The 10209-nt window shown below is 40.6% G+C and overlaps 1 protein-coding gene across 2 annotated transcripts in view; it reads right to left on the minus strand.

The window, feature by feature from the left end:
* The window catches only part of rad23aa (RAD23 homolog A, nucleotide excision repair protein a), a 13871-nt gene extending 4258 nt beyond the window's left edge, over positions 1-9613 (minus strand). For both annotated transcript variants that reach the window (XM_034893710.1, XM_034893711.1), the window contains exons 1-7: positions 9349-9613; positions 5427-5588; positions 5098-5300; positions 3887-3930; positions 2815-2942; positions 1630-1717; positions 514-644 (exon numbers count right to left, since the gene is read on the minus strand). In XM_034893710.1, the coding sequence (XP_034749601.1) occupies positions 514-644; positions 1630-1717; positions 2815-2942; positions 3887-3930; positions 5098-5300; positions 5427-5588; positions 9349-9414 (822 nt within the window). In that variant the 5' untranslated portion in view covers positions 9415-9613. The remainder of the gene's footprint in view (positions 1-513; positions 645-1629; positions 1718-2814; positions 2943-3886; positions 3931-5097; positions 5301-5426; positions 5589-9348) is intronic.
* Positions 9614-10209: the final 596 nt, after the last annotated feature.

Genomic DNA, 10209 nt, shown 5'->3' on the forward strand with positions numbered 1-10209 from the left:
GATCTCAATTACTTTCTTTTTCAAGTGTTCCTGAATTTCTTTGGGTCTCGGCATGATGTGTAGCTTTTAAGGATCTTCCGGTGGACCTTACTGTGTCAGGCAGCTCCTATTTAAGTGATGCCTTGATTGTGAATAGGTGTGGCAATAATCAGGCCTGGGTGTGGCTAGAGAAATTTAACTCAGGTGTGGACAACCACAGTTATAGTATATTTTAACAAGGGGGGCAATCACTTTTTCACACAGGGCCATGATGGTTAGGATTTTTTGGATCTATTGTTTAAATTGGTTTGATGTTCCGAAACACTTAAGTGTGACAAACATGCAAAGGAACAGGAAATGAGGAAGGGGGCAAACACTTTTTCACACCACTGTATGTGCGCTACATAGAAACTTGCACACTGCATTGTGACTAAAGATGATACTTTGCAAACGAAACTAAATTGGAATGCAGGCCGGCTTGCTTGTGTGCCTGCCTGTGGAGAGCTCCGTGTGAGTGGCCTTTAACTGCGTTACCTGTAGAAGTTGAGGATTCTCTCTGCCTAGTTGTTGGAGAAGAGCTGGTAGCAGAGCAGGGTTCTGCTGGATGGCCTGTCTCATGTGCAGAAACTGGGGCTGCGTCCGCAGGAATGCAAGTGGGTTCTCTCCTTAAAAAAAAAAAAAAAAAGAACAACCAAACTAAATCAATTACATGCAGGACAATAGAGATGCAACAGTAGCTTGTATTGCCTATGTGTGCCTATGTCAAGATTTGTGGCTGAGCTCTATGCAGGTCTCCATCCTAGCCCGCCTTGTGGTTTCAGTACTGTGCTATCTGTACACAAGTGTACACTTGCAGCAACTGCTCTGCTAACACTGATGCTTAGATGTGCAATTTGAAATACTTATGGCAACCAACCTTTTTCAAAATATAAACACATTTCCCCCACTATTGTAATAAGCATGTGTGCTACGATAGCAAATATTTGTATACACAGGTTATCCATGATCACAAATCCCACCACAGGTCCTAATTAGGGTGGCAACTAATGCCTAATATCTAATTATTTTAATTACCCATTCATCTACTAACTTTTTTTCTTGTTTAATCATTTGGTCTATAAAACATCAGAAAACAGCAAAAAAGAAACTCATAACGTGTTTTCTCTAAACAAACAGGCCAAAAAAACTAATATTCAATTTCCAATAATAAATACCAAGAGAAGTAGCAAATTGACTAATCGTAGCGCTAGTCCATCAAACAAAATGCCTTCATCCACTCAGAGAGAGGCCAGAGGGCTCTACAAGTTTCCACATGAGGAAGGAACAGGAAGTTGCCACCAAACCTGAACCAGCTCACACCTAGTTGCAGTAGAGAAACATTCTGTGACTAATGAGTCATATGATGAGTCACTCCCTGCCAGTGGGGCTAGAACATTTATTCATTGTAGTGATCCGTAAATGTGTCCAGGACTAGCCTGTGAGTCCTGTACTTCTGGGGTCTTTCCTATTCACATGTTAAAGGTACGGGAGGCCGCTTTTAAAAACCCACTGTGATCAGTACCCCACCAGTACTGGAATTGTTTTCCACAGTAGGGGAGCGACAGACACAAACTGGATGTATTTTTGGACTGAGTTGAGCATGTGCCTCACCCTCTGATAGAGATGGGGCTTCTGTGGGTCCAGATGCAGGGGCCTGCGCCGGGGCATTACTCTCCTGGACTGGGCTGCTGGGGATACCCTGGAAACAACAATACAACTGTCAATCTTACACACACACACACACACACACACACACACACACACACACACACACACACACACACACACACACACACACACACACACACACACACACACACACACACACACACACACACACACACACACACACACACACACTCCAAAGAACATGGAGGGATCAAACTAGTGAAAGGGCAGTGGAAGTTAGTTGTCACCTGATAATTTGGTTTATATTAGTTGGAAATTACAATTGAATACACTTTTAATTTGACCCCGGACTGTCCATCATAACGGACAATTGCCTCGTAAGGCCTATGCATTTTAAGTATCCTTAAAATAACACAGTCCTTTGCCAGTATTTTACTACTACTAGCCAAAACTAAGGTAAGCTTATACAACAACCCTTTGTAGAGCTTTAATGTTCAGTTTTGTTATAACTGTTTTGAGGAGGTGTTGATTCATTGTTATGGGGATAATAGTTAGAGTAGTAGTAGTAGTAGTAATAGTAAGAGTTTTGTGGTGCAATACAATTCAAAAACTGTCTTGAGTTATTAAAAGGGTATTTCATATTTTGCCCAGCCCATTTATATAAGAAAACAAATGTCAGTAGCTTTCTCAAGAGGAAGGAAGAGAGTGTGCTCATGTCACATCTTATGGAGTGTGTGTCACCATTGATAGATTACACTAAAACTAAATCAAGAAGCAGAGCGGCTCACACTGACTAACATCATGTTCAACCTAGTTAGCCATCCTCTTCACAAAATGTGACTTCTCCGCTGTGTGTAAAAGCAGCGACCAAACAAAGCTGAGGCGTGGCGGCTGCTGGTCGGGGGGAGCTCTGAGAGATGTGAGATGAAATGTGAGAGAAGACGCTGGAGAGAGCACAGCTTAGCCTATGTCTAGTACATTTATAGGTTAGTTCCATGTAGGATATTACACGTGGATTACCAGAATAGACTGACATGGAGGTCAGTAGGTTGCACAAAGAAGTTCAACTACATTTGTATGAAAATAACTCGGAAAAACACAATAAGAGCTGAATTTAAAGTTAAACCAGTGGGGCATTTGAAAAATGTTTGTGTGTGTGAGACTCACAGTGAGAAGGTACTCCACAGCTCTGTGGGGGTTGTTGAAACTGGCCCGTAGCGCAGCCACCACCCTCTCCCTTTCGTAGCCCATAGACATGATCTCTGTGAGCATGGCCTCGTACTCTGCACCAGTCACTGAAAACACACACACAGTAAATTTGCACAGATAAACCTCCATGCATGACAATCAACACAAACAGAAATTTGCTTTTATAATTATACCTCCCATCAGAAATGTTTTTCTTCTTCTTACTTTAGCACTTATTTGAAACATACACACTTTAAAAGAAATACCCCACCAAAATAAAATGCTTTTGTTATAAAAGGTTTGTCCTGTATATATACATTTTACATGTATTAATTGGGCACTTTTGTCTGCAGCGACAAGCCACTGTAGCTTGCTCTTTTGTGGAGGACGGCAGCTGTAGTCAGCAGAGAGAGAAGTGGCATTTCAGCAGTTGTGATTTAACATTTTGATGTATCTTCTCGCTGTGAAGGCAGGTAGAGACTATATGTCACTGTAACTGTTGCACCTGAGCTCCTTTATGAATAAGCAATCTGTTATTAGGGGATACATACTTATACATATCCCATAATGCCAGACATTTCCAGGGTTAGGATAACTATGCCTTAAGTCACCACTGAGGAATGAGTCATTCTATAAAAAGGTCAGACAATGACAAAGAACTGAATCTTTAAAAATAATACATACAGTTTATAACAAACAAAACAGACTTCAATAGTATCATGATTTCTACTCTTTTAGATTCTCTATGTATCTATGTTCCTAATCTATGAATGAACCAAACGGGAATCTCCATTGCCCTCTGCTGCACCACAATAAGGGATGTCGTACTTTTGTCATAGCCTAAATATAGAAAAGTATGTATTGCACTGCTGACTGTAAAATCCCCGACTCACAGCAGTAACTATTTCAGGCACAGCAAAACATAACCCACATTTTAAACAAGAAATGTGCTGCTGGGATATGAACCCATCTATAACACTGTCTGAAATGGTGCACTCATAGCAACTACTGCACAGCGTGCACGTCTGGCAGGGATTCATTTGTTACCTACCCAGTGCTGAGGAGGCATCCAAGCCCTGACCCCCGCTGCTGGAGCTAGATGAAAAAAAAAAAAAAAGAATCAGACAAGATTTGTGTGATTTCCAGGTGAGGAGTAAAACAATAGACAATGTTGACAACTGAATTTAGATATAAACATCCATTCCATAGGCAATTGTCCCATTACTGAGAATATAGCTATTAGAAGGTAGGCTATGAAGTTAACGCTAACTGACAGCTGTAGGGCAGCTAACTGACTCCATGAAGCTCCCAGCTAAGCTAACGTTACTATAACTCACAATGCAGTTAGGAAACAAGAATGAGCTAACTAATGTTGACATAACTGACTCGGTGGATGACGATTTTGAAGTTGTGTTACATCTATTTCCCCACAGATGGGGCTGTCCTGAACAGGCGCCGTGATTAAATAGTTTAGTCTAAGGTGATTTTTTGTGCTGCTTCCAGCTTCTTGTGAAACTAAATTTTTCTTCTGGCTGTGGGAACAGCTACATTGCGTGACTCAAAAACAACACACCTTTGACGTTCTCTCTGTGTGTGTGTGTGTGTGTGTGGGGCAATAGGTCACGGAGGTTTCCTGCTATGATGACCAGCCACGCTTGCCTCAAGCATGAGGCGTTACAAATGTGCAACGGAAAAAGGAAAATGGGGCACCGCAGCCGGGTCGTGCAGGTACTATGTAATGGAAAATCCCCATTAGACCTCAAAATGACTTGTGTTTCTCACTCCCGCCAATTTATTTTTCGTAAGACGAGACATGAGTGACACTTTGGTAGGCTAAGGCAAGAGGAGTAATATTAGCTTATGTTAGCCCACATATTTAAAAAAAATCACATTCAAAAAGTATTGATTTTTTTACTATTTGAATTATGTACGACTTTCAGTATTTGTTCCAACAGCCCTAGTGTGCAAACATATCTGTGAGTTATATTTAAGAAATGGATGTCAGAATTGTCTTGAGTCCTAACCACTGAATAACCCATGTTCCATATATTTAGCATATAGGTTGACTGACAAATCATTTTTGGGAGTGTTTGGGAGAGTTGGGAAGTAGTGAGTGTCATTGTGACAGTAACGGGACATTTGATGTCACTATCACAATGCCATGCTCGGATCCAACCGTAAATCCAGCACTACTTCCTAACTCTTTCTTGTATGTCAAAAATGGTTTCAAAAACACTAAGTTGTGTAATAGACAGGTTTTACCTGGCTGGCTGTTGTGGTTCTGTGGCTGCAGCAGTTGGCTCCTCTTTGGCCTCCTCTGAGGGAATGGGGACAGCTGCTGGGGTTGGGACTGGGGCTAATGCTGGGGTTGTGGCTTGGACAGCTGTTGACGTGGAGCTTGAGTCCTGTACAGGGGGCTTGGGGGCGTCGGAGGCCGGGGGTGAGGCGGCAGCTGCGGATTTAGCCTTTAGCCAGTTCAGAAAAAGGTGCGGTTAGACAGCTATGGCTATGCAAAATCTACTAAAATATAACAATATAATTGTAATATTTAACCCAGAAAACTCAAGTATTACAATCAACTCAGATCTTACCTTGGAAACCATCACTACAACAAAATTCTTTTCATCAATGTTGTAGTCCTTAATAGGTGTGTCATCTTGCAGGATTTTTCCAGCGTATATCAACTTCTGCCCAGATACAGGAAAGTTGTCTTTTCCCCTTTCTGCTTCTATCTTCTCTTTCAATGCCTTCACCTGGTAAAGAAGAGTGGTCCAAATCAATAACCATCAATGTCCAAGCACTTTCTAATGGTTTCCTAATGCTTGAATTTCGTATGCATTAATACCCATAGTCTGTGTGAGATAGAAGTCTTTGATCTCAGAGTCTGACCAACAAGTTATAGGACCGTGTTATTCTACACAGCACCTAATAACTAAAAACCTGTATAGCTCAGACCTAAGCATTGTACGTGAGGTCAATGGGAATGTAGTAATCACACGTAAAGAAGTGTACATCATGCATGGAATACAACTGCATTGCTTTCATTGTTGTCGTTCATTGTCAACGTTTTTTGTGTGCAAACGTATATGTACAGTATGTGTTAAAGGATTAGATTTTGAATCACCACTACCATACTAAACACACAGAGAAATACAACAATTTGAATGATGCAGAGCAAGAACGGACATCTGAAGCTTTGCTAGTTAAACTGCAAAAGCAACAAGGCTTTTACCAAGCGTTGCACAACCAGGGATGCAGCTGTCAAACCAGCTGTGTGATCTCCCGCAAGATCGCCAAAAACACTAAGCCTGTTTCTGAAGGGGAGTTCAGAAACTTTTCTCCTTTGGCTCCGGACGAAGGCAGTGATGTCCGCAACACAGCCCTGTTACTCATTGTTGTATGTGGCATAACGAAAGACTTAGATAACAGAGGATCTGGCAGCAATGCGGTCGATGAAAGGGGCGACAACGCTGAGTGATCGGTACACTGAAGTACAGCGGGGAGAACAAGGTTTGATACACTGCTGATTTTGCAGGTTTTCCTACTTCCAAAGCATTTAGAGGTCTGTCATTTTTATCATAGGTACACTTCAACTGTGAGAGACGGAATTTAAAACTAAAGTCCAGATAATCACATTGTATGATCTTTAAATAATTAATTTGCATTTTATTATGCATTTTATATGACTTAAGTATTTGATCACATACCAGCCAGTAAGAATTCGGGCTCTCACAGACTTCACTTAAGAAGCCCTCCTGTTCTCCACTCATTACCTGTATTAACTGTACCTGTTTGAACTTGTTACCTCTATAAATGACATCTGTCCACACAGTCAAACAGACTCCGACCTCTCCACAATGGCCAAGAGCAGAGAGCTGGTCAGGGATAAAATTGTAAACCAGCACAAGGCTGATATGGGCTACAAGACAATAGGCAAGCAGCTTGGTGAGAAGGCAACAAATGTTGGCGAAATGATTAGAAAATGGAAGAAGTTCAAGATGACGGTCAATCTCTCTTGGCCTGGGGCTCAATGACTGGACTGGTCAATGACCTGAAGAGAGCTGGGACCACAGTCTCAAAGAAAACCATTAGTAACACACTACGCCGTCATGGATTAAAAGGTCCCCCTGCTCAAGCCAGCGCATGTCCAGGCCTGTCTGAAGTTTGCCAATGACCATCTGGATGATCCAGAGGAAGAATGGGATAGGGTCATGTGTCTGATGAGACGGAAATAGAGCTATTTGGTGTAAACTCCACTCGCCGTGTTTGGAGGAAGAAGAAGGACAAGTACAACCCTAAGAACACCATCCCAACTATGAAGCATGGGTGGAAACTCCTGAAAGAGCTGAAAGTCCGTATTGCCCAACAACTGCCCCAAAACCTGAAGGATCTGGACAAGATCGGTATGAAGGAGTGGGCCAAAATCCCTGCTGCTGTGTTTGCAAACCTGGTCTAAGAACAACAGGAAACATGATCTCTGGAATTGCAAACAAAGGTTTCTGTACCAAATATTAAGTCTTGCTTTTCTGATGTATGATAAAATGCAAATTAATTTAAAAATCATACAATGTGATTTTTGAAAAATCCCAAACCTCTACATGCTTTGATAGTAGGAAAACCAGCATTGTATCAAATACTCTCCCTCCCAAAGTAAATGCACGTTTTGACAAAAAGGGACTTAAATGGAACAAACTGGCATGTGCTACAACCGATGGTTGTCCGAATCTGACAGGAAAAAAAATGTCGGACTTTTGAAGCGGATGTAAGAAAGTGACTGAAGTAAACTCAGAACTGGTATTTTTGCATTGTATTATACATCAGCATGTGTTGTGTAAGTCAGTGCTAAAACTGAACCATGTTATTGATGTTGTAACTAAAACAGTTAACTTCATCAGGGCAGGAGCATTAAATCACAGGCAGTTTGTCAGTTTTGGAGAACCATGAAACTCGACATGGTGACGTAGGCTACCACACAGCTGTCAGGTGGCTCAGCCTGGCCAAGGTGCTTAAAGTATGAGACCTGAGAGCAGAGATTCAAGAGTTTCGTGATATGAAAGGCTAAGACATCCCAGAGCTCTCAGATGTAAAATGGACGGCTGAGCTTGCATTTGCTGTTGATATTACTGCACTAATGAATTAAACACCAAACTGAGAGGCAAGGGCCTATTTGCACATGAAATGCAAAATACTGACATGTTGGTATTTGTAGTATGTCTGCTTCACTTTTTCATTTTCTAAGAAAAAAGTTTTAAAAAAAGAGCTAATTCTGAAGAAAATAGTAACAGCACTTTGTTTAGTTAATTGAATGCTGTTCTCTGAAAAAAAAATTGAAAAACATGCTCAGTTTGGTCACATTTGCATTCTTGGTAGTTGATTATATAGTGACATAGTGGCATTTTGTACTGTGTCTGCTTCACTTTTTTCATGTCCTAATCATGCCATTTGCGCCCTTACCATTCACAGCTTATCAAAGACCTTACCATTTACTGCTTTTTATAAAGAGATAAAATTAATAATGAGGAGAATTGAGTTTAGCCTATTGGTCCGGACCACCACAACAGTTCCTGTTTCTTATGTGGCTCCTTTGGGAAAATTGATGGACCAATGACAATGTCATTACTAGACAGGAAAGCATTATAGTTAACTTGAAAAAGTAAGATGAGTTAGAACGTCCTTCCTATTCAGTGTATAACGCAGCATTATGAAACTGCTTACTATAAATAATTTATACTTTTTATTGATCCCCAGTGGGGAAATTACAACTTACACTCTGTTAGAACACACAGGCCTGAAATACACACATGCTCAGGTCCTATAAATGTAGAAATGAAGATGTCACGAGTGGACCAACCGAAGTCGACTGAGCTACTGCCATCCCAAAATAAGATCAAAGTTAAACATCTGAATGATATAACTACACTTGAGTGAGTGACCTAATGCTAACATCACAACATAGTTATCTCAAAGTTGGTCTTGCTAGCTACATGTCAAAGATGTGAACATGCTAAAAAAGTTAGCACAGTCACTACCCGCTACTCACAGTCCGCTACCAAAGAGGCTAATCGTAATTAGCAGTGTCATAAGCGTTAGCATTAGCAATGCACTCGAACCGTAGTGTGAAGCTTGTGGTCATTACAGAAGTTACAGCATTACAAACTAGACATCATATATTGCTGAATGGCAGCCGCAACAGCAAAGGAACCATGAATCAAACTGGAAACGATTATAAATTCGTTAGCAGTCGCGTCGCGATGGCTTTGTTAACGGGCTGTTCGGCTAGCTAACTGGCTAACGCTAGCGAGTTAGGTTTCGCGTTGTTTAGCAGCGGTTTCATATGTGTTGCCAAACTCGTAACACGTGCTATTAATGGGCACTCTTTTCCCGAGACTACATTAGGTGTTATGCCATTGTAAATATCAAATAAAACTGTTAGGTATTCACCGAAAGTTAAAACATAGGTCCGGCAGCTGGTACTGTTAGCTAAAGTTAGCAAGTTAGCTAATAGCCACTCACCGTTTGTACGGGGTCTATTTCAATCTGAATGGTCTGCTGTTGCAGTGTTTTAAGCGTGATCTGCATGGTGGCGGTGACTGACGTTATGTCAGATGTGCTTCAAACGGAGAAATAGTTGCTCGCTAAGTAATTAATTTGTTTTTAAAGTTGGCGTTTCTGGTACGATAACGACAGGCTGAAAAATGTGTGTATCCATGAGCACTCAGCAAATCGCCATCTTTGGTGACAAGTTGGTGGTGCGGCGAGAAAAGCTCCGCTGGAAGGTACGAGATCTCGTGCTGCACGACGCGAGTACGGTTTAACGTTTGAAAAATGTCACTTTATTTTGTATTTTTAATAGTCATACTTGCAATGTATCCAAAGGATAACAATACAATATATCTACAATTATAGTCTGACTGGTAAGAACAATAAATCAACATATCTCCTAATAAATGCAAGACTTTCATGATATTTATGGTTTATTAGATTCATTTTGAAAAAAATATGTATATTAAATAGACTATTTAGGCGAGCTGCAATTCGTTTAATAATGTTTACATAATCAATAATAATCAATTTCTTAGTACAGAATTTTAATATGTCAAGTTTTCATTTAATGTATTAATTATTTTGTATTATGCAGCCTAATACAATGCATTTCCAATTTAGTTTTAATCAACTGCATGTCTGTAACGTGAATTTCAAATATCTCACATTACAAGGGTCCAAATTAAAATTCAATTCTGCCAAAAGAATAACATGGTGATCTGGAAGAACCACCTCAACCTTACTTTGCATAAATGGTTGGATGGTTATCTGAATCAATTCAAGGCTGGTCCTGTTACTTAATATCTTAAGTGATCTATGTTAAAGGCCCTG

This window comes from Etheostoma cragini, chromosome 15 (genome assembly GCF_013103735.1).
Source record: "Etheostoma cragini isolate CJK2018 chromosome 15, CSU_Ecrag_1.0, whole genome shotgun sequence".
NCBI lineage: Eukaryota > Metazoa > Chordata > Actinopteri > Perciformes > Percidae > Etheostoma > Etheostoma cragini.